Genomic DNA, 24,565 nt, shown 5'->3' with positions numbered 1-24,565 from the left:
CGTGAATAAAATCACTTGCGCGCGTCGTATTAAAAATGTGAAAAGGTGCGAACGGGTAAATCACGGATGACACAGAAAAAAATGGTGTGCCTCGCGCGGTTATTGTTCTCGACCATCGTTGTTCTCCTGCTTCGTAAAGGTAACTACAGTTCGCCGTTTACCTGTTGCACACGTACGGTCTGCCTCTGCGTACCGTCACGATCACGTGGTCGCCATTGAGTCACGATTGAGAACGAAGAAACAAGTTTTTTGATTCTGACGTCAGGTCGTCGGTAATTCCACACGTCCTCCTCGTTCCACGACTCGATCGCGACTGGTTCGTCCTCTCAAAATGTTTTCTGATTTTGACGTTCGTCGCGACGAGAAACGACCTTATTAAATATACCTGACGACGATTGTTATTTGTCGTTGTAAACGTCGCCTGGCACTTCGGTGAAACGTCAACGACGTTAACGCGATTGATTCGATTTGTCAGTATAGGACACTATTGTTACCGAACGTAATACTATCGGATGCATACCGTAGAATTATGTCATTACAATTACTCGGCGTGCACGTTATTTATTCGTTAATTATTCGTCCTTACGATGACGCAATGGATCGAAATAAGGATTTTAAATCAGCGTTAATCTGTACACGTTTTACGATATTCTCTAGTAGTTGAAATAGGAGAGGAGGTAAACGTACGACGGTTAATAAATAGCAATTATGCATGCCGAAAACAAAAAACATTAACTGTTTCTTGAGGAACTATCAAACTATATTTTAGAAATTTTGAGCGTTCGTTTTTCGCGATATAGATTTATTTGAAGAAGTAGTTCCTTGAGAAAATGATTATTTGTTTATAATAATGATTTATGTTTGGTAAATTATAACATATAAACTGTTATTCGTCTTCGCCAATTAGGTGGATATTAACAATTGATCGTTTCACAGCGGTGCACCAATTACGAAACTCAACTGGAGCTTATCGTCTACGTTGTCCTAATAAGAATTGACAAATTCATTAGTATTGTTTGGTACGTCGACACGAAAAGATTATGTGTGCCGTATTTTGAATTAAATTATCGATTTTGAAAAGTGTTTTCTGACAAATATTTACCGGCAGAATCTCTCGTAATCACGGAGCATTTTGTGACCTTACTTGCCTAATGTTTCTAAATCTATCTCTTTATAATTTGCTAATAAAAATTGATGATTTAATTACAACATTTTTTTTTGAGGATTAAAAAACTAATAGAGCGTTGAACTCTATTTGCTAAATATTCAAATTGTAAATAGTCAAATTGTTTAACAAATGTAGAACATACTGTATATTTTAATCGTATTTTCGATTTCGACAGTACTGAGTTTGATGATAACAAAAAGATTTCTCAAAAGAGATTATTTTTTACGATCGCTCCATGTAATCCAAAATGACATTATTGATAACAGGTCCGAGCACAGTAACCTTGACTCAATATACTGTAATTATTCGTGCCACCGTTTAACATCGTTTACTTGAAATTTGCCGCCTCTTCATTTATGTAAATTATACGAAACCCACGGAATTTACGTTAGAGAATTATCATTTCTAGAATATAGACGGAATCAGAACAATGCACTCGATTAATGATTGTATGTACCCCTTCGTAAATTTGACCAGGCAATTAAGTTTATAGTCGAAATTCTGGAACACTGCACTTTCTTTATTTTTCTGATATAGTTTTTATTCGGATGAAACGTAAACACCAGTGTTTGTTTATTTATCATTAGGAAGAAACTATCATCAGAACGCCGGTCGGTGAAGTCCCAGTTTCTCGAATTTTCTGTTTTTATATTGATAGTAATCTCTGTATCCGTCAGATAGGAACAAACTAACTCAATTCTAGCTAATCTACAAGGGACCATTCGTTTCTCTCCATCCTTTACCACATGGTAGGCTGGACAGTTCTTATCGCAACTTTTCAATATGCGACACGTCCTACAGTAAATATCACATACACAAAATGTTTCCTAACATGTGGTTCCTACTTTAGTGGGTGGGCAGAGCTCATAAAAACAATAAAAGAAGGTAACGTGTGCACAAATGTGTGCTTTATCTAACTTGGTTTCTGTATTATAGCCATTTTTTGTGCTCTAGTAACATACGCGTGCTTACCTTTATAGGAAGTGCTCGAAATGACCATCTTCAACTTGGAATACTGCAATACTGGAAAAATATTTCACTTATTAGCAATACTGACAATACATAAATAAATGTTTTTAAGTTACACCACAAATAAGAATCCAGCAGATTTGAATCTAGGGAATGAGTAGGCTGGACATAAGTCCTACAAGATTAGTTATGACTTCGTTGCATTTATTTATCAAAAACGAGTGTTTTCTTTATCTGTTATTCTTCAACGTTTCTACTGCAAGATTCAAAATAATACGATTCTTAAAATCTCTATTTATGTTTATAAATTCAATAATTAAAATAATTGAAGAACATTGCGACAATTATTACTGGCATCTAAGCAGTTTGTTTCATCAGGCCTGAAGGCTCTGGTCTGAAATTCTAACATATAAACAAATTACTGAAATTGGACGCAGCATTCATCCGAAAGCCATGAAATCGTTATGAATGATTACTTTCACAGTTACCCACGGAGAAAAATCTACTTGCGTAAGATCACGTGAGCGTGCAGACCATTAAATATTCGTATCATTTCCCATAAAACATTCAGGAAAGTTTTCATGCATTATAAGCAAAACATATCCGATGTCTCCGAGCTCTTTATAGACTACATCGCTGTATTAGTAAATCTGTACGATTTCGTTTAAAAATATAACTGATATTACCAACAAGTATATGTCCGCCATTGTGGTTGCACTTAAGACACAAAAGGGGGTTATAGCAGAAAGGAAAGTTAGGATAGATAGGTTTAAACATCTATTGGTATTGTAAGAAATAAGACAGAAATGTAAATATTTAGACCAGCTGGAAGAGTATTGCAAGGTGGAAAAGCTGCGATGATATATTTAGAGAATGGTTTCCATATTTGGACCGTGTTGATAACTAGTTGAAAGTGGCACAACAGCGTCGTTTATCGCATGTGTTTTCAGCGTTGCTATGATGTTATGGTATGTGGTCGACTTTCACGTTCGAAAATGCAGTTAGATGATTTATTACGCGGTAAAACTTCATTTCAAAGCGATATTACATAATTATTATATTTAATTACATTGTAACATAATATTTTATTGTTGTTATTATTACAATATAGATCAGATCTCAAACTTCGTCTTCCAACGAATCTCAAGAACACGAAGTAAAATATATGCAATGCTATTTAAAAAAAATAACTTTTTTGGAAAAAATAATTCTCCTTTCCTATGACATAAATAATTTTTAAAAATTACAAAAGTACGATGAACATTAGTATATGGATATATTGTAATTGTTTAAATTGCAGAATAATTCCAATAGCAATTTATAATAGAATAAATTGTAGTTAATAAGTTCTCGTTAGCGCTTACTCCTAATTCATTCACTTGTTTCTCTCGTGAAACGAGTCCGTTGGCTGATAATGTGGCTGCATTATCAGAAGAGGAAAGTAAGGACTTCCTTCCTAGAGACGGTTGTATTTACGCAGAAACAAACTCGTAGTGCGCGTGCGTTTTTAGGGAGAACAGTAGACATTGCGGCTAAGAGGTCTGTTTTCTCTTGAAATATTCGTTAATCATCTTTTCAAATTTTTCGTTCAACAGAAATTCTACGCTTTCGAAGATACAGCAATAAAACAACTTTAAACTACAGGCAGAGTTGGTCAAATTTCATGCTCGAACAACGAAAAAAAAAATTGTAGATTCGCTCGTTAATTAACTTTCGTTCGCGTTTCGTTTAAAAGTTTATTCGTAAAGTAGACTGAGTAATAGAAATAGTTTTTAGAGGGGCATTTAAACGAGCAAAGCAACAACAACTACTTTTAAAATAATTTTTAAATTTAAACGAAAATTAGACAATTTATCGAAATTAAATATTAACAAAGTTTTACAAAGTAGGAGATCTCTCCAATCGGTTGGGCAATGTGGTTAACAACGATGCGTTAGATATTTTTTACCGCTCGAACTTTTGCTTCAACTTTTTATTGAAAGTTCGAGTACCGGTTTTTCAATTGTTCGTCGTGTTTTATTTCACCGTGCATCTATAATAACAGCCTTGGCCAGAATGTGTCAAGACAATGAACCAATGAGATTCCAATCATGTGACGATCCGTTGCTCACATTCGCTCCATCTTTTAAACAGATGCAATGTCGGTCACTGTGGACCGGTACTAAACTATCCGTTTAGCCGACGTCGCACAGTGGGCGAAAACGCGAGAAAGTTGGCCAACCATTAGAAACACTACAAGAGCATCGAGTATATTTCTGAAGATGATTTATATCAGATTGAAAAAAGAATACGTTTAAAATATTTTAAACAAAATTGAGATTCTCTATTCGTCTTTTGTTAATACACAGACGCATCTCCTGTATTTACATGCCGCTTAAATAGAAAACGAAACAGAATTAGCTCCGCGTTTAACGTGTTAACCCCTTGCACTGTATATCGTGTGAGACTCGTGATATGATTCATAAGCCAATCATAAGAAGCACGGTTTAAGGCGCCGTAGTACGTACAGTTGACTTCGGTATAATGCAAGTTTTTATTTTAAAGATATTTCTCTTTGACGAAAACTGGGTTCTTTAGAATTTAGAAAAATTGAAGAATTCTTTCTCTGCTACATCGATAGGTCGTCAAGTAAAAAGGTGTCGTATCATTTTTCTATTACTAGACTCGACAGCTCTAAAGCCAAACATAGCAGCGGAGGCTGACGAGATTATAAAAGATGAAGGCGATTCCTTGGACTTGGTATGCACCGGCGACTCAAAAATCTTTTTCGTTTATCCTGCGGACACAGACGAGGTAAGCAGTCGAACAGAAAGCGACGATTTAAAAAATGTATACGAGCGTAGAAAAAATAGTCAAACTTTCCAAAGTCTCTTTAATAAATTTAAAAACAATCAAGATTTTCAAGACTTCTAAGGCTTTGAATCAGTTTCGAAATAATTCGATGTTTTGTAGACGATTTTTTTCGCGATTTTATGAATTTCAACTACCGAGCAAAACGAAACGTAGGCCGAAAGAATACAGAAATTGCACCAACGGATTTTACGCTTGTCTTAACGACAGATCATCACCTCAACGCCTGATATAAACGAATACCAAGATACGAATGGTAGCTACACTTTCGAGTTTCGACGACCCCAACTCAACTACGGAGACACTGGCTGGTACGGTTGTGCCGACCATCCGTTTACAGCTACTACGGAATCCTATGCTGATACTGATATCAATTGGGTGTACGTTTACGTTCAGTGTAAGTAAATTTTCAGATGTAAACAAACGAAAATTACAAAAATTAAAAAGTTCTTCGAAAGCACGTGTAAATACCTAACCCTTTACAATCCTATATCGAACAAAAATCAATTTGTGCTTGTTTATTATTACCATAAAGTTTATGCAAGCAGTTTAAAGGGCAGTTTGCTCTGATTAAATTACAACCACAGATCGTTTTGTAAATCAATGCACCGACGTGCGAGTAAGATACAGCAATTTAGTACTTAAGCTCCCAGCTATTATGTTTTAGCAAACACGAGTTTATTCGCGGAAGAGGCTACATTCAGATCGCTGCGTGAAATTACTGGTGGAACCGTTATCATACCATGTAGACCAACATCTCCGAACCTGACGGTTCATCTTTCGAACGATGAAACAGTAAGTTCTATTGTGCTTTATAATTTATATTTTATTGTAAATCTCTAACTAATGTTCTCTTCGCTTCTGTATATACGAAATTCTATTTATAAAATTTCTCAACTTGTTACTCGTGTATTTCATATACAAGCAACAAGAACAGTATATAATTTTTATCTCTTGTGCTCTGATCATTTGTACCACGTTATGCAAATAAATAAATTAAATATTATATCTTATTTAACCAAACTTCTTTAAAATGCTTACACTAAATAAACCCTACTACAATTTGCAAGCTTCCAAGTACCCTTACCGCCACTGAAAATGCTATAAAATAACAAGTACCTCAAAAATCGTTTAAAGCAAACTCTTGTTTTTTCCTGAAGAGGAACAGAAACGTCCAATGGATACTTACAATAAATTATACTATAATTAGCTAAATTATTTCTATTTTCTTTGCAAGCAATACTTGCTATAGACCTTATTCAAATAAAATCTGTTGCACAGAACTCCAACTTCAACGACAGACTCTCTTACGATCCGAGAATTGGATTTACGCTGACAAACCTAACGCTCAGAGACAGTGGGTATTTCAAATGCACGATAGAATGGGACAGTGTGAAAGACGAGGCCAATTATAATTTACTTGTTCTCCGTAAGTATGCTTAACAGACGATGTTGATTTTCTCTCTGATGCCGTAAGGTTACCGTTGCAACACATATTGTGCAAACGCCATTTCGGAATTTCGTTCCTCGATACGCAGAACAGATATAAACGTCGAATGGTCATGTTTAATTTTAGGCAAGCAAACGTTGAACGAACTAAAAATTTTGGATGACACTTTGCATCACGTGACACGAGGTCAAACTCTGTACGTGAACTGTACCATTGACGTCGATGCAGATATGCAGTATGTTTTCAATTGGTCGACACCGCAACAAGTACTGATGCATTTATATATATATATACATATATATATATTTTTTTTATATACAGAGTGTTCGGCCACCCCTGGGAAAAATTTTAATGGGAGATTCTAGAGGTCAAAATAAGACGAAAATCAAGAATACCAATTTGTTGATGGAGGCTTCGTTAAAAAGTTATTAAAGTTTAAAGTTCCGCCCATACTGAATTTTTTTCTAGAAAGTGAGTAGGATTTTAGGGGTATGTCTATTCGCCAAAAATGATTGTAATTGACCCCCATACCTAACAATATTTTTTTCAGAACGATTTGAAATTTTTTAATTTTCTCGAAAAATTCCACACATTCTCGAATTTTTTTCTAGAAAGTGGGTAGGATTTCGAGGGTATGTCTATTCGCCAAAAATGATTGTAATTGACCCCCATACCTAACAATATTTTTTTCAGAACGATTTGAAATTTTTTAATTTTGTCGAAAAATTCCACACATTCTCGAATTTTTTTCTCGAAAGTGGGTAGGATTTCGAGGATATGTGTATTCACCAAAAATGATTGTAATTGACCCCCGCAACCGAAAATAATTTTTCCAGAATGATTTGAAACTTTTCATTTTCGCCGAAAAATATTGGCACCTACCCCCTGTCGATTTTTCTTAAAAATTCCTTTTTCATTTTTAGTAATTTTGTTTGACGCCCTACAGAAAAGTTGTCTAATAATTTTTTGTAGGTACCCATGAGCTCTACTTCAGAAAAAAGTTTCATTGAAATATATTCACAATTGTAGGAGTTATGGCTGTTTGAAAATTGGACCATTTTTATGGGGTTTTTCTCATTTTGCGGGGTAAAAGACCAACTTTTCGAATATTTTTGTGATTTGTACATCTTCTCCATCAAAATACGCGTAGTTTGCTTTTTTAAACATTAAAATCGTCCAATCCGTTCAGGAGTTATGACGTTTTAAAGATTCGCACGAAATTTCGGTGTAACATATCTGGCCAGAAATTATATTTTCGGTGAGGAATTTTTTTCTCGAAAATGGTTAGGATTTCGGGGGTGTGTATAATGACCAAAAATGATTGTAATTATCCCCTGTAACTAAATATAATTTTCTTAGGATGATTTGAAATTTTTTAATTTCGTCTAAAAATTTCAGTACCTACACGAATTTTTTTCTCGAAAGTGGGTAGGAATTCAGAGATATGTGTATTCACCAAAAATGATTGTAATTCAGCCCCGTAACGAAAAATAATTTTTTCAGAATGATTTGAAATTTTCGAATTTAGTTGTTAATAACTTTTTAACGAAGCCTCCATCAACAAATTGATACACTTGATTTTCGTCTTATTTTGGCCTCTAGAATCGCCTATTAAAATTTTTCCCAGGTGTGGCCAAACTCCCTGTATATGTGTACGCTTGGCATATATTTAACGCGCGATAAATCAAATACACAATTTCAGAGCAACAGGATCTCCATCCATGACTACAGTAAAATATACGGCGCAAACGTTCGACGAGCTACTAGCGAATTAGTCATAAGAAACGTGACCGACGAAGATGAAGGCACTTACGAATGTAGTATTAAGATTTTCCAAGATGGCAGAAAGACGCAAAAATATATCAAGGTGCACGGTAAGTACAAACGCAACGATTTCCTATTATGCGTAACTGTAGCATAATCTAAAAGACAGTGATTTTTCACTTTAAAATAAGTAGAAATGACAGAATACCTGATAATCGAGTTCGCATGAATTTGACTGAAACTTGATTACTCTATCTTGATAATTCAGTTGCACGATAAGAACAGTTAATATTGATACGTACAAAGTAAATAAACTGTGATATTACATCATCTATACTAAAGCTTCTTAAACTCCTTTTTACACGCGTCTACTTTTTACTATAAGGTGTATAAACCTCATAAATTCAACTTTGCGAACAAAACAAATAATTTATAACAATAGTCACCATGCAAGTATAGTTTTTCTATGCTGATAAAATATTCTGAAATTTCGAAATAATAGAAAATGTATTTTATGTTTTTTCTAAATTCTTCAGAATCTCTAATAATTAAAAACTATAACACCTTTGGCAGTTTTTAAACAGTTACAGTTTAGTATACGAACTTTTTATACTAAAACATTTTCTCATGGATAAATGAATAAATCAAACATGTAATTATTTCGACTATAAAACGTACGTTTTACCGGTTATGAATAAGTAAATAATACAAGCAACAATGTAATACATCGAAGAGAAAATTTCTATACATATTTTTCTCGATTTTGCGCGCGAAGATGAGTCGTAAGCAATGTTTATTTCTATACTCGACGTAAATTTTTAGATCCAGAGAACAAATTCATTAATCTAACGGCACAGGATGCCGACCGACATTATCAACGCCGATACGGTAACGAAGTACAATGGGTTGTATACGTGCACGCTTATCCTCAACCCCATCTAAAATGGTAATATATTTCTGCGATTTATATACACAGTTAGTTCCTCTAAAACAAAATTTACTCTCAATTATCTGCGATCGGATTACAATATTTAACAACATATAGCAATATACTTAAATTAAATCCAAAATTTAATTCTGTTTCCAATTTTTGATTGACCATTCCGTAATATTATTGTTGCAGGTTGAATCCAAAGGGGGAGGAAATTGTGGGCAATTGGATGGGGCCTGAGAAAGCAAAGTACGCGATCAATATAACGCCCACCTCGACGATCCTAAGAATCAATCGTTTGGAAGTCAACGACATGGGAGTATATTCCATCCAGGCTAGTAATTCCGACAGAATCGAGACGCTGAACTTCACACTGGACGTGATAGGTTCATAATTTTCAATGCATTTCTTGCAAACTTATTCCATCTACCTAATACGATCGAATTTCTAATCCGAAACATTGTTTCCAGCTAAACCGATACCATTTTTGATAATTGGAAACTCCTACTATATGCCTAATCAAGTGGTAAACATGCGGTGCAACGTGGCGGCATTTCCAGAACCGAATATTACATGGAGTTACTTACAGTGCCCTTACTATCCTTCTTCTGAAAATGCAACCGCAGTACCTATAACGGTACGTAACATCCGTTTCGATTTAACGTCGAGTCGTAATATGAAAAACGAGTAATAATTATTACGAGAGACAAATGTTTTCTTAGAACACGATAGAACAAGGAATGACAACATCATTTTTCTCGAGAGCAGAAATGACCATCGCAATGTCTGGCAAACTTACGTGCACGGCTTGCAACATCGTCGGATGCGATTCTGCGACTGAAAACATTCTTGTATCTGGTAAGAAAAAGCAGCTCCTTTCCGGAATACATAAGATTCTATTTTTAATATTCTATTCTAAAAATGTTTTTAGACGGGAATGGAGGATTCAGTATAATCGAACCAAAGGAACCAGTGTCAGAGGGTGACGATTTTACGTTAATTTGCGCTTCCTCTATTTACAATTACACAAACTTCTTCGAATGGAGCAACGAAGATGGCACTCGTATTGTAGAAAACAGTAACTATCTTACCGAGACTACGCTCTGTTTAAATCCATCTCGAAAAATATGATTCTATGAAATATCATACTCGAAAAGTAGGTATACTTCCTTAATCGCTTATTTTTTTAATTGTTAGATAGATTGAGGATCGTTTCGAGCAATACTCGGTTCACTTATCGATCGACTCTAACGATAAAGAACGTAAAGAAAGAGGATTCGAAATACTATATTTGTACCGGCAAAACCACCGATAATGTTATGGAAAGTATGGAGTATAATTTACAAGTGCAAGGTAACTTTTTAAAAATATCGCAAAATAGATTCCTTTCTTCCCCAAAAATATTAAATTACGTATTCATTGGCTTCACGTTTTTAATATTAGATGCACTGGCTCCTTCTTTCAACAACACTAACATGAAAGAAGACGAAGTGTCGATCGATTTAAATACTCAGGGTGACAAAACACTGATTCTTAAATGTTTTGCGAATGGCATGCCTAAACCGAAGATCACTTGGTTCAAGGTAAATAATTCATAATATTGTTCAAGTACTGATATATAAATTACACGTATGTAAAATATTTTTAACAGGACAATACAAAATTAGAGAATAGCACTCAATATCAGTTTCTCTATGGCTATCAAGAATTTCATATAAAATATCTCCTAGAAAAAGACAGTGGAACCTACTCGTGTCGTATAGAAAATCGTATAGGAAAATTGGAAGCCCGTCGGCTTATAACAATAAAAGGCAATCTATCGAATAATATATTCAATTAACGTTATTGTACGCTTCTGATTAATACGATTCCATTAATAATTCTCTGATTTTACGTTCACAGGGAGAGGGCTTCCGATAGGACTAATTATATTAATCGTCATCTTAGTTCTCATTGTTATAATTTTAACAATCTACTTTTCGATCAAAGTCCGTCGCGAAAAGGTGAATTTTAATTTCCATATCACCGTTACCCAGGGGTTTCAAATAAAAACAATACATTTTAACAAATGTTTCAGATCATGAGAAAGGAATTAATGGAAGCGGGATTGATGCACTTCGTGGAAGGAGCAGTGGAGTGTTTGAATCCGGAGTCGACGGTGGACAATCAAGCAGAATTACTTCCCTACGATAAGAAATGGGAGTTTCCTAGAGAAAGACTGAAATTAGGTAAAGCGTAAACGATTCACATTTTTATCCGAATATTTACGTCACTGTCCCGTTTCTCACGATACCAAAAATGTTTCAACCTATCCCTGATTTTCTTTACACAAAATTTTACGTAATCGTTCGCGGTAACGTTTGACAGGAAAAAAACTGGGAAGCGGCGCGTTCGGTGTCGTTATGAAAGCAGAAGCTCAAGGTATTTGCGAAGACGAGGCAGTTACCACCGTGGCCGTAAAAATGGTTCGTCGTACGACCGATCCCACGTATGTACGTGCACTTTCCAGCGAATTAAAAATCATGGTGCACCTTGGAAAACACCTGAACGTTGTCAATCTGCTTGGAGCTTGCACGAAAAATATTTCCAAACGTACGTGTTCTACTCTAGACTCACGGTCGATACATCGTTAACAATATTCATTCGTTGTTACGTTTCGTTCCAACAGGTGAATTGTTGGTAATCGTCGAATACTGCCGATTTGGAAATTTACACAATTATTTACTACGTCATAGAGATGATTTTATCAATCAGATCGATCCAACAACAGGAATGTTCGATCCTAGTATCGGCATAGATCTTCTAACCAGGTCTACCAGGGTCGGCAGTAACAACAGGTCTGCTTTTAAATTTCATTTCCTTGGATTTTTTGTTATTCGTTAATAACATTATCGTTAATACATTATGATTAAATAATGACTAGAAGATAATTGACTTGCACGTTCTATGATAACAACATTATTAAGTATATTTCAATTTCGTGAACGTAGGAGAAAAATTGTAACAGCTTCATCGATACGATGTGTTTACATTGTTTTTCTTTCTAACGAGAATAAAATGTTGTAATCTCACGTGTTTGCTTTGACGATAAATTTACTAATTATCGATTAGACTAAGACAGCACTGTATATGCTTTTGCATTTTGTTGATAATAATATAAAAATACTTATACGGTGCATGCAGGGGCTGCGGTGTTAACATTTTTCTGTTTTCTTTTCTCCGCACGATAGGATAAAATATGCGGCATTGTCATTTTCTCCCAGTCTTAGCACAAACTCTGGCACCGATTCGGTGCAATATCAAGGTACTGCTATGGATTCTCAAGGAGCCAGCGTGTCCCCGGACAGCTGTGTCGTCAGCAATGGTTCGTCCCAACCAGGCTGGAGATCAAACTATCGCGGTGACTACAAGGATTACAACTTGAAACCAATTTGCACCCAGGATTTATTATCCTGGGCCTTCCAAGTGGCACGCGGAATGGAGTACCTTAGCCACAGAAAAGTACGTTACGTTCATGATATTTGTTTTCCATTTCCAAATCGTGTACATTGCTCCACAAGGCTTGTGAAAATATTTAAGCCACGTTCAATCCAAAAATTCGACGAATGTAATACCGTTAATTAATAATTGCACGATGTTTTGGCTGGTATTACAGGTCTTACACGGTGACTTGGCTGCAAGAAACATCTTGCTGGCTGAAAATAACGTGGTGAAGATTTGCGATTTTGGTTTGGCGAAAACCATGTACAAGGATGATAATTATAAAAAGAAAGGCGACGGTCCGTTACCGATTAAGTGGATGGCCATCGAATCGATCAGAGATCGGATTTTCTCGACGCAGTCGGACATTTGGTCCTTTGGCATAGTTCTATGGGAGTTTTTCACGCTAGCCGAAACACCGTATCCAGGAATGGAGGCAGAGAAGCAGTACCAAAAGCTGATCGAAGGTTACAGGATGGAACAACCGAAATACGCTACGGCCGATGTGTGAGTTCAATTTACATATACGGTACAGAGCAATTTCCAACACAGTATTCTCTTGCAAGTTGTCACAGAATCAAACAACCTAGGAGGATGGTAGGTGAAACTTGTACGAGGATCGATTGATAACTAAGGTCTTTTATAAAGTATGCTCGAGATAAGAACTAAAGAAGCATTAATGGGAATGATAACTGTGACAACTTGACAGTTAAAGATATCGACAACCTGACAGGGAATACTGTACAACCGAGTAGAGAACGATTCAACGTTCAAAAACAAATCGAAATTGTACAACGTGTATCTATATTTACAGATACGACATAATGTTACAATGCTGGAAAGCCAAGCCTATTCTACGTCCAAGTTTCACGGAATTAGTTCAGAGTATAGGTGACTTGCTCGAGGACAGCGTGAAAGCGGTACGTTTGTTTTTCTTTCATTAATATTCTATCTGACGAATCCAACGCAACTACAGTAAAATTTCGATTATACTTGGGACTGAGACAATGCCGGAAAATCAAATATGTCGGATAATTGGACTATGTATATCTACATATGAAGTGATAAAAACTAAGAATATAATCACTACCAGTCTCATTACCATTTTTGTCATATTCACAACATTACAAACATATTACAAAAATGAACACAAGCGAAAGTGAGACAGAAAATATAATTACAGTCACATTTCTGGCCACACATTATATTTTCCGTAAAAAATGATTGTGATCCACTCCCACAATCGAAAATAATTTTTCCAGAACCATTTGAAATTCTTTTTTTTTGCCGAAAAATTTCAGCACCTACCCCTTGTCGATTTTGTTTAAAAATTCGTTTATCATTTTTAATAATTTTGTTTGACGCCCTACAGAAAAGTTGTCTAATACTTTTCTGTAGATACCCATAAGCTCTACTTCAGAAAAAAGTTTCTTTGAAATATATTTACTATTGTAGGAGTTATGACTGTTTGAAAATTGGACCATTTTTACGAGGTTTTTCTCATTTTAAGGGGTCAAGGAACAACTTTTCAAATATTTTTAGAATTTATACACATTCTACACTAAAATACGCATAGTTTGCATTTTGAAACATTAAAATCCTTCAATCCGTTCAGAAGTTATAATGTTTTAAAGATACGCATGAAAATTCGGTGAACCATTTCAGGACCTCAGATTATATTTTCGGTTAGGAATTTTTTTCTCGAGAATGCGTAGGAATTCGGGGGTATGCCTAATCGCCAAAAATGATTGTAATTTACCGCTGCAATCGAAAATAATTTTTTTTAAACGATTTTAAATTTTTTAATTTTGTCGAAAAAATTTCACACCTTCTCGAGTGTTTGTCTCGAAAGCGCGTAAGATTTCGAGAGTATGTCTATTCACAAAAAATGGTTGTAATTAACCTCCGAAACTAAAAATAATTTTTTAGAACGATTTGAAAATTTTTAATTCTGCCGAAAAATTTAGGCACCCCCTTGTCGATTTTTCTTAAAAATTCGTTTTTTTATTTTTAATGGATAATGTAGTAATACAATGTATGACCTTAACAAAAAATTTTCATTCGATTCCAGCATTACATCAGTTTAAACGCTCCCTACATGGACATGAACACAATGATACTAGAGAGCGGTAAAAACGATTATTTGACAATGTTGTCTGCTCCGGATCACACTCTGTTCTGTTCACCGAGTCCCAAATACACGAACTCGCCCGTACCCGAGAATCCAACGGACTCTACGTACCTGTGCATGAGCCCAACGAGCCAGCGAGACGAGTCTGGGATATTCAGCCCGATGCTGCAACCCGGACGTAGCCATTTTGAATTCCCGTCGCCCACGTCCGACTCGGAGGACGCGGTGGAGTTGTCGCCGATGCTGAAAAAGGATCAGGACGAGGATCCGTATTTGAAACCGATAAACGTGCACGAACGAAGGGCCGAGTTCGCCAGGAACAGGCAAACAATGAAGAATCAAACGGTCGACCCACCGATCGATCGTGATTCTGGTTACTGTAACACACCGCGGAATCTCCAGTTGATAGATCTGAACGAGAAGAATAACAAAGACCCGGAAAGAACCGAGGGCGACGACAAGGTGGATTCGGTGACAAAGGATTACGCGCCGTCCATTATCAGCACGCAGGACAATTACGTGAACATGCCTAAACAGAAAGTCGATTTGAGGAAAGATATGCCCGAAGGATTTAGCAATCCCAGTTACGCAATTATGAGTACTCGCGACACGGATCAGACGAGGGTTTGATATATCAGTGCCACATAAAAATTTTAAAGATTTTTTTTTATACAAGAAGATAAATTGTGTGTGTACGTGTCGTATGGATATGTCGTGATGTATGGATATTGATGATGCGAATGGAGTAAATCAGAGACTGATATTGCAAATGCTATTATCGAAAGACAGTGTCTTTTTACGTCTCTCTGTTTTGCTATTATCGTGTTTCAGTATGTGCGCGTGTATTTTCGCGTGAAACTACGCTGTCTGCATTTGTGTGATTGTAGGAGAAAATGATTTATACGTGGTATCGGTGAGTCCTATGTGTCAGAGACAGATAAAACTTTTATTTCGAATAACGGGTAACTAATAAAATTCACAGTTACATATTTGTAAGTTCGTCGTGAAACGTTTCATTCTGTAATTGAAACTTTTGTTTTTATTTGACGAGTAAAAGATAAACAACCGTTTATCCGTTTGGTATTTTTGTTCGAATAAAAATTTTACCTGTCTCTGTTATACGTTTCCTTCGTACATGTTGCTTATTTCCAGTGTGCCATGACGTAATATCCCGCGTAAATTATGCATACGGTTAGTTCTTATTGAAAAGCTCGGGAGTATGCAAGTAATTATCGAATAGCAAAGAGAAAATATTTAGAAAAGAACACTTGCTATCGTGCGAGTAAAAAAGGAATATGAGCAAAGTTTTGTAAGCAACATGTACCCGTGAAAACAGTGTGCATATCTTTTTGATACATTTCTAAAAAAAAAAGTTGATACTAAATATATCGCAATTTATTTTGAAAATAAACTAAAAAATTGCCTTAATGTTACGCATATATTTTTACACGCGCAACTGACAATTTAAAAATTGTTTAAGCGCTACATCGTAATCGAAAATGCTTGAAAAGTTTTGGCAATATTACGAAATATAAATTGTAATCGGCAAATCTTCTTACTAGAAATTTAGGTTGATGTGTAATATTAATACTACATCGATAAAACAACTTGTAGTATAAACGTAAGAATATACGTATATGAACAAAGTTCGGAATATTCAACTAGATGTTACGATATTGCGCTATACTTATTAATACTATTTCACGTCTAAGGAATCGTATCGATAACTGACCAAATGTACAAAACTTATTGAGACAATATGAAAATGGAAGAGCGAACGTAACAATGGAATCAAATCCAATTACTTTTAAATGATGTACTTACTACTTATTCGAGAGAAAGCTCGGCGAATAAGAACGAAGCCTGAATTTAATTATTTCAGCTATTCTCGAGAAGTCCACGGAAAAATATGTAATGTTCTAACTGTAAATTTCGAGTGTATAATTTACATAAATATAAGGCGCGAATAAAATAGACTCGCTTGTCGGTACTTAATACTCAATGTATTACCAGATGAATCACAGGGTTTAGTATTACGAACCCGAAATAATGCGAATTTACGAGAAATTTATCAATGTATTACAACCAAAGACATGAAATATTTGTATTCAACGTTACGAAAGATTTTTATAACAAAATGTGTCTATTAAATTAATTTACAATCTCGTAAAAATAAAATTTTTATCTACAAACGTGTACTTTTCATAGAGCGAAAGAACACGATTTCTATAATTAATTTAACATTTCAGTGAGGAGTTGTATTTACACCCCTACATCGTTAACGATTCTAATTGCATAGGGAACATCATGTATCGTCACATTACTACGAATGCGTCGACCACGTGTGCTTATACCGTGAACTAAATTTTCCTTATACTTCAACCATCTGAAAACCATAAAACTACCATTAGCAAAATAGTTTTAAAAATTGTTGCGATCGCATCGCATCTACAAAAAAAAATCAAACTCTTGAAATAAATAAAAACTTTTTTGCTAGGCAATAAGAGAACGCTCAAACCGGGTAACAATGTAGTTTAAATATTTTTACATTTCCACTTCTAATCGTTTTCTATATTGAAAACGATTACGTACCTGCGGTTGTTAACGAATTCTTTAAACAGTTGTTTCTTCGTAGGATACTTCGAGTCCATGAAGAGTTTCACGCGTTCCCAAATATTGGCTCGATTATGTTCATTTAAAAAGTATCGGGGAACTAAAAAGCACTGTACGTGCGTTTTAGATGTTATTCTTCGATTATGCATGTTTTCTCCTAAATTGTAAGTACATCTCATGATCAGTTGAAGGTGTACTTACTAAAATTGTAATTTAAGATAAACATTTTAATCGTGTTACCTAATCCAAAACACGCGCCTCTGTTAAACGTACAAATTTGCATAAATATCGTTCGAACGTTGTCCGGATAACATTGCTGAGATATAGACGAAGGTTCTCTCATTAGCATTTCTGCTACGCCCGTAATTTTGTGCCATTCGTTTATCTTTTTATTCGAATGAAAATGATATTTGGTTTACGATCGTTCGATCCGTACAATATTAAAATATTAGGTTGAAAATCAGTTGGTGATAAATATGGGGACTACGGAGGGGTGCAGAGGAACCTTATATTCAAACTAATACAACTTTTGTAACGTCAATTACGAAAAATAAAATCTAATTAAGGACACAACCATTTTACGTGCAACAATCTAATATTTGTACACTTCATACTCACTACGTCTAGTAGTGTGGTTGTAATAATGCTCGCACGATCGAAGTCCACTTGTTTGGTTGATTTCGATGACATTAAAAGATGACTGTAGTCTACAGACTCTTGGTCGCTATCATTTCCATCGATATCTCTTGCCTTTGAAAATGATTTCGTTTTTAGATATACTCTGCTGTCCATAAGTCACCGGAAATGTATCGTTAATAAATGCAAAAAAGAACAAATTGACATTATAGAATAAATCTAACATTTGTTCATTCTTTACATTCTAAAGAAAATATAAATCATATATTACAAGAACTTTACGATATTAAACGTTCTTGTATGATGCAGGTCCAATTTATCAAATTTATGGTTTAACGAACATTTAAAGCATATAAAAACATTTTGTATTGTGGCGTCAATGAGTAAAATCGCAACAAATACACGTATATACGTTTTACGAACGCGTATCGCTATGTAGAAACCCGGGTGGAAGCTCCTTCGTTGGGGTCACCAATGTGGGAAAATGTCACCCACGTATCTCCAAGCTCCAGGAAGGGGACTCAGGAGAATGAATAAATGAATAAAGGAACTGTTTATTGAAAAATAACTGAGACGCCTGGACACGTCCGTACGCTACGAGAGCTGAACAAAGGCTGGTTTGCCATGCAGCTTCACGCCGAGCACAACATGGCCGCTTCCCCCACTCTCGCGGTTAGAGTGAGAGAGAAGGCCGCAGTTCCTTCAGCTAGGTTAAGACAACGACATCTAGGTTTTATCAAGCGTCTTTTTCTCGCGAGACACCATAGTATACGGTACATACATGTATATGTATAGTAGTAATAGATCATTCGCGTTTCCCTGAATTCAACGCTTTAATTATTAATGTTGAAAACGGAGATTATGCAATGCACGTGGTGACGAATGTCACAGTTTGTGACCCTGATCAAGGATACATGTAAAAAACGAAATCTAAGCCACCTAATACCACATCCATGAATCCGTTAAATGATTCAACTACATTACATAAACCAAAAGTCATTACCTTACATTCGAAGAGACCGAAAGGAGTAATTATGGCAGCCTTGGCGCTGTTTTCTGATATTACAGGAACTTGGTGATAAGCTCTGGTCAAATCCAACGTTGTAAAAATGGAGATACCATGGAGCTTCTGTGAGAAACTATATAAACGAAGAATCTGATATTTGTCTGAACCAATGACATTGTTCAGTCAATGATAATCCCCACAGACACACCAATCTCCTGTCTTCTTCTCAAATAGATGTAGTGAATTGGACCATGAACTGCTAAATGGCTGACACATTCAATGTGCCATCATCAATTCAAATTTAGCTTTTAATGCCTTTAACTTTTTTGGAGGCAACCTACAAACTCATTCAGCCACTGGTAGAACCTTTATAACTATATTATGTTCCACCTTATGCTGTAGAGTATCCTGACGTTGCAGTGCTCTGATGATTTTTATGAATTCCTTTAAAATATGTAGTAAAGTCAGGCTAGTTTTTCTGAGGCTTCCATGTGCAGGGTTTGTAGCATTTATGTGAGTTTTGCCTTTACTATGGTAAAAGCACATTGGGTTACTTCTTCTGAATGATGTTACTAGATTGGGCTTTATTTCTTGATTTTTGCTTGAGATTTGAGCTGTTCAGTAAAGAACGTACTTAATACTGCGCCGCTACAGTCACCACCGGCTAAATTTCGTAGTCACAAATTCATTATCACATAGTGATATTTCGTTTTATCGCTGATAATCCGCGCTGCAGTCAGAACAGCCTCAACTTGCATGAACCAAATCTTTGGATCCTCCTTCCAAAAAGGGGGTATCTTCGCCACTCGAATTGAATTAATAAAACGATCTTCCGAAGAAGCGTCCCTCATCACGTGGCTTGCTAAGGCCGGACTTCCCCGTGAAATACTGGTTGCCATTTGACCATTATCCACGTCTTCAACTTCCTCGTAATTCTTTCCAAGTACTAAAGTGTAAGTTACATTCGTCCTTTTTCTGCAATTCATTTCCCTCGAAGATCACGTCGGGGTCCATCAATTGTGACGTCGTCACCAATGCTTAATTTTGCTTAATTTTCGTTTTCTACGTTAATAATTAGAACGTTGAATTCAGGGAAACGCGAATGAGCTACACTCTAAAGTAAACAAGAACTATATTTCACAAAATCAAACATAAAACAATAAAACAATAACAACGATAACTTTACTAGCACAAAAAATGTGAAAACGCGGGAAAGAACTACGGTGTTTCACGCAAGAAGAAGGCAGTTAACTAAGAAAGGCGCAGGCGTAGTAAAACCTAATCACCCAGATGTCGCTGTCTCATTGCACGGTGCAGTTGCCGCGTCTTTTTACTCATCGACGCCATAATATACCAAAATTCTAGACACGGAAAGAGAAAGTGGTTGAATGTGATCAAAACGCCTGTAATGACAGCAAATTTTAACTAATTAACAATTAGGAATAACCTAAAGATAAAAGAAAGTTAAATTTAATCATAAAGTGTAATAGAGAAAAGGAAAGTGGATCCAAAGTACATCTGAGTGGGACTTTCCCATTTTGGGCCCATTGTTCCTGGAAAAAAGACTGCCATGATAGCGTCAACTAGCTTATACTTGCAGCCAGAAGAAAAAGGGACAACCAGTAATAAAAAGAAAGTGAGCTCAGCATTTTTCAAACTAAACTTTTCACACAAAGGTGTTCCAATTGATACATTAGATTGTGTAATAAATCCATTCGCGTCTTTTTACGAAAATATTAACTATTGACTTAAAGATGTCCTCAACATTTGAAATATTCAAATATTCGATAATTTAATAATATATTTGTTATTTTAAAGCATTCGTAATTAAGATAGTATTTAAATATTTTTGTACAGCAAAATTCATCGTTTTATTTATTAAAAAATTCAGATATGTGTATTTATGTATCTTTTAGACTTTTAAGTACTATCATTGAGGTGAATAGACTTATTACATAACTTAATAGAACTGTTACTTATTATGCCAATCAATGTAGAATTATTATAGCATAAGCTGATTAAGAGAGAAATTTCTACCATTATTCTTTACCTAAATGGTAATAACAGATTTTCTTGATTTTTTTTTCATTATAATACAAACCTGTACTCTAGTAGTGTCATGCTTTGATTCCAATTTCTTCAGTTTTTTTTCAGTTACCTTTGTTTTTCTTGATGGTTGTTTTGCTTCTATTTTAGCAACAGAATCTTTAGGATCATATAATTCATAGTGTACTTTATTATTGGAAATTTCTTCCCGAACAAGTATGTGTTCTATCAGATGGCATTCACCATCCATAAGAAAATGCACATAGTTCACCATTCCTTTGCCATCACCTAACAAAACCTTAAATAATTATTTCTTTATTCGATCTACGTTTTTTTTATTTATTTTTTTAATAATATTATATAAACACAATTTTGTTTATGCATATATAGGATAGTCAAAAAGTAATACAATATATTCCATATGTAAAGTTTAATTAAAAAAAAAATGAAATTGATATCTCCATTGATTTGTGAAAAAACAATTGATAACACTTTATTTGAACTACACGGTATAAGTGAAATACTTATTGTTAGTCTTTGCACCTTATTATTTAATCATGTCTAGTAATGTAATATGATTGATATTTGACAATTACAAGTGTCAACATGGTTTTACTGTAAATAATTAACGTTGTACAAAGTATATACCTCGTCGGGTTGAAAGTCCTTCATCCTGCTGAGAATACAACATTCTCGTATAGTTTCCGCGTCCCAAGACTTGAAGTAATTAAAATGAACCAATGCATCTTGTAGTACATCCCATTCTTTCGTTAAATGATGACGTAAAATATCGTCGAAATTATCACGAGAAATAAGAAGACAATCCACGGTACCTATAAAAAAGGCAAAACGAAAGAAAAGTATACAGATATCGTTTTATCTATCTGTAATTATTATCTGTAACTTGAAAACAGTATCAAATAAATCATGATGAATTATGTCCACTATAGGGGGCACGAAGCTGGAATGGGATTTCCTGACAATGAATCAGGTCAAAAACCCAAATGGAACTGATATTCTCCTATATTTGGAGAATTTTGGTGAAGTTAATGGGCCCTCTCTGGTCAAATCCACTCACTTCACGTGGGGCCCCTGGGACCCTGAACCGACTTGATCGGGATAGGGTGCGAAAGAGTGAGTGGTTGAAGGGAGGAGCAGTAAATACAAACAAAAAAGTACTACAAATATTAAAAGTAATTTATCTTTAATCTACTATTGGAATGAACACCTTGTATAATAAAGATTTAATAAGCAAAGTAATAGCAGGTATCTCTAGTAATATGCATAAACTGAGTACCAATAAAGCATTGAATGCCAAATAACAAAATTACTTTGCTAACGCTTAAAGAACAGTTAAATGATACAAACTTTTTGAAACTGCTGTCGCAGTTCTTGGTATCGTGTGTAGTAGTGCAATTTCACCGAATATATCTCCTGCGGTCAAGGTGCCCATGTCGATTTCTTTTGACTCGCCTGATTACGAATAAACAATTTAATATATGGATTCGTTAACGCATTTTCTGTATTATATTTGTAATATTAGTAAAGATTATTCCACGCACCAGTCCAGCGATCGGTGACTATCCGGGATACACCGATTTCACCTTGTATAATAAAATACAAATTATCTGCTTCTCGATTCTGTCGTACAATCACGCGATCTGGTCGCAAGTATTGGTACATGCATACTCCTGCTAGAGATTTTCGTAAATGATCTGGATACTTTTGAAAGGCACGAAATTTATTGAACAATTCGAAAATGTATGTTTTCTCCGTCGATGTTCTGCAGTCTGGTTCCATCAACAGAACGGAACGATCCTAAAATATAAAATATTATTGGATCACTTTTCTCCGCAAACAGAGTACTTTCTAGTCAATAATCCATTAAGTAACTTATAAACCTCTAAAGTAAGTTTTTTTTTCTCGACTTTCTTCTCTTGCGCCATTCGAATATTAATCGCAACATCGTCGACGATTTCATCGATCGCCGGTTCTTCCGTTAACCATTCGATGTATTCTAAAACGAGTCTGACCGCAGCTCGGAAAAGGTGGATTCCTTTTAGTCTGGTACGCTATTTATTTATTGTCATTAGTAATTAATATTAGATAGGCGAAAAAATTCGTACGATTTTTTACGAATAGTTGGGAACGGTAGGAAAACTCGGAATGCGTTAGTTCATACGAAAAGTTCGTCCTCAGCGCATCATTTTTAGTGCAAAGTTATTCATACGTGTTTGCTCTAAAGCAGCCTGAAATACAGGGTGTTCGGTCACCCCTGGGAAAATTCCAGAACGATTTGAAACTTTTCAATTTTGTCGAAAAATTTAGGCACCTACCCCCTGTTGATTTTTCTTAAAAATTCGTTTTTCATTTTTAATCAATTTGTTTGACACTCTACAGAAAAGTTGTATAATACTTTTTTGTAGGTACCTATGGGCTCTACGTCAGAAAAAAGTTTCATTGAAATATATTCACTATTATACGAGTTATGGTTGTTTGAAAATTGGACCATTTTTATGGGGTTTTTCTCATTTTGTGGGGTCAAGCACCAACTTTTCTAATATTTTTACGATTTGTACATATTCTCCATCAAAATACGCGTAGTTTGCTTTTTTAAACATTAAAATCGTCCAATCCGTTCAGAAGTTATGGTGTTTTAAAGATTCGCATGAAATTTACGGGAAGCATTTTTGGCCTGAAATTATATTTTCGGTAAGGAATTTTTTTCTCGAAAATGGTTAGGATTTCGAGGGTATGTCTATTGACCAAAAATGACTATAATTGGTCCCTGCTATCAAAAATAATTTTTTTAGAACGATTTGAAATTTTTGAATTGAATTGTTAATAACTGTTTAACGAAGCCTCCATCAAGAAATTGGTATTCTTGATTTTCGTCTTATTTTAGCCTCTAGAATCCCCCATTAAAATTTTTCCCAGGGGTGGCCGAACACCCTGTATATTTACAGCATTTCAAAGTAATTGTGTAAGTGAACGTAGTGCATAAAAATGGTTCAAGAAATTCAAAATAAGGATGATAGGCTTGAAGATAAATCGCGAGAAGAGTAGCAGTATTAGTGGTATTAGTAATAGTGATTAGTGTACAATGGCCGCCACAAGGTTTCACCAGACAAAAATTTTTTCAGCAGGATTCGAACCAACGCCTCACCAGCCACGTTACTACATTATTATGTATTTACCAATTGATTCACAACAGAAATGTATATTATAATCGTGTTGAGCTAAGTGGATATATTTATAAAAGGTTTTCAATTTTTTATATTCGTACTTATATTTATAACTTTGTATAACCTTACATTCTGAAGGTGGTGAAAAATTAAATCACCGAAAACGTTTTATAAATCGATCCACTTTGCTCGAAAAGACATGCCTTTCCTTTAATCGCACAAATTTTACTTACTTTAATGTGAAGTAATGATTTCCTCGATAATATGTGCATGAACGATTCTCGCAACGACATTCTTCTGCCGTATTTCTCCATTTTCGTTTCTTTTTAATTAACC

General features: G+C 35.2%; 2 protein-coding genes across 5 annotated transcripts; one reads left to right on the top strand and one right to left on the bottom strand.

Annotated features, from left to right (window-relative positions):
* On the top strand, nucleotides 1–16,987 carry Pvr (PDGF- and VEGF-receptor related). Of its 3 annotated transcripts, XM_076775626.1 has the most exons (23): nucleotides 1–139; nucleotides 4,800–4,930; nucleotides 5,198–5,384; nucleotides 5,655–5,782; nucleotides 6,269–6,416; nucleotides 6,564–6,703; nucleotides 8,140–8,311; nucleotides 9,024–9,147; nucleotides 9,325–9,518; nucleotides 9,603–9,769; nucleotides 9,855–9,990; nucleotides 10,064–10,210; nucleotides 10,330–10,485; nucleotides 10,576–10,715; nucleotides 10,784–10,943; nucleotides 11,035–11,135; nucleotides 11,210–11,360; nucleotides 11,500–11,724; nucleotides 11,801–11,969; nucleotides 12,363–12,633; nucleotides 12,788–13,119; nucleotides 13,427–13,532; nucleotides 14,684–16,985. In XM_076775626.1, exons 1-23 carry the CDS (start codon nucleotides 67–69, stop codon nucleotides 15,371–15,373), a joined length of 4,248 nt encoding a protein of 1,415 aa, XP_076631741.1. In that variant the 5' UTR covers nucleotides 1–66; the 3' UTR covers nucleotides 15,374–16,985. The 3 variants fall into 3 exon arrangements, with proteins under 3 accessions (XP_076631741.1, XP_076631740.1, XP_076631739.1); XM_076775625.1 differs by having other exon boundaries at nucleotides 10,330–10,715; nucleotides 12,396–12,633; nucleotides 14,684–16,987; XM_076775624.1 differs by having other exon boundaries at nucleotides 10,330–10,715; nucleotides 14,684–16,987.
* LOC143346931 (uncharacterized) lies at nucleotides 16,854–24,565 on the bottom strand. 2 transcript variants are annotated; one of them, XM_076775631.1, is made up of 10 exons: nucleotides 24,463–24,565; nucleotides 22,946–23,116; nucleotides 22,607–22,862; nucleotides 22,413–22,517; nucleotides 21,693–21,877; nucleotides 21,100–21,342; nucleotides 17,975–18,106; nucleotides 17,597–17,741; nucleotides 17,336–17,513; nucleotides 16,854–17,129 (listed from the first exon to the last, which is right to left on the bottom strand). In XM_076775631.1, exons 1-10 carry the CDS (start codon nucleotides 24,541–24,543, stop codon nucleotides 17,006–17,008), a joined length of 1,620 nt encoding a protein of 539 aa, XP_076631746.1. In that variant the 5' UTR covers nucleotides 24,544–24,565; the 3' UTR covers nucleotides 16,854–17,005. The 2 variants fall into 2 exon arrangements, with proteins under 2 accessions (XP_076631746.1, XP_076631748.1); XM_076775633.1 differs by lacking the exon at nucleotides 24,463–24,565 and having other exon boundaries at nucleotides 22,938–22,983.

Source organism: Colletes latitarsis, chromosome 10 (assembly GCF_051014445.1).
Source record: "Colletes latitarsis isolate SP2378_abdomen chromosome 10, iyColLati1, whole genome shotgun sequence".
In the NCBI taxonomy this organism is placed as follows: domain Eukaryota; kingdom Metazoa; phylum Arthropoda; class Insecta; order Hymenoptera; family Colletidae; genus Colletes; species Colletes latitarsis.
The sequence above is the reverse complement of the archived record's forward strand: the minus strand, read 5'-3'. Positions and strand labels throughout refer to the sequence as shown.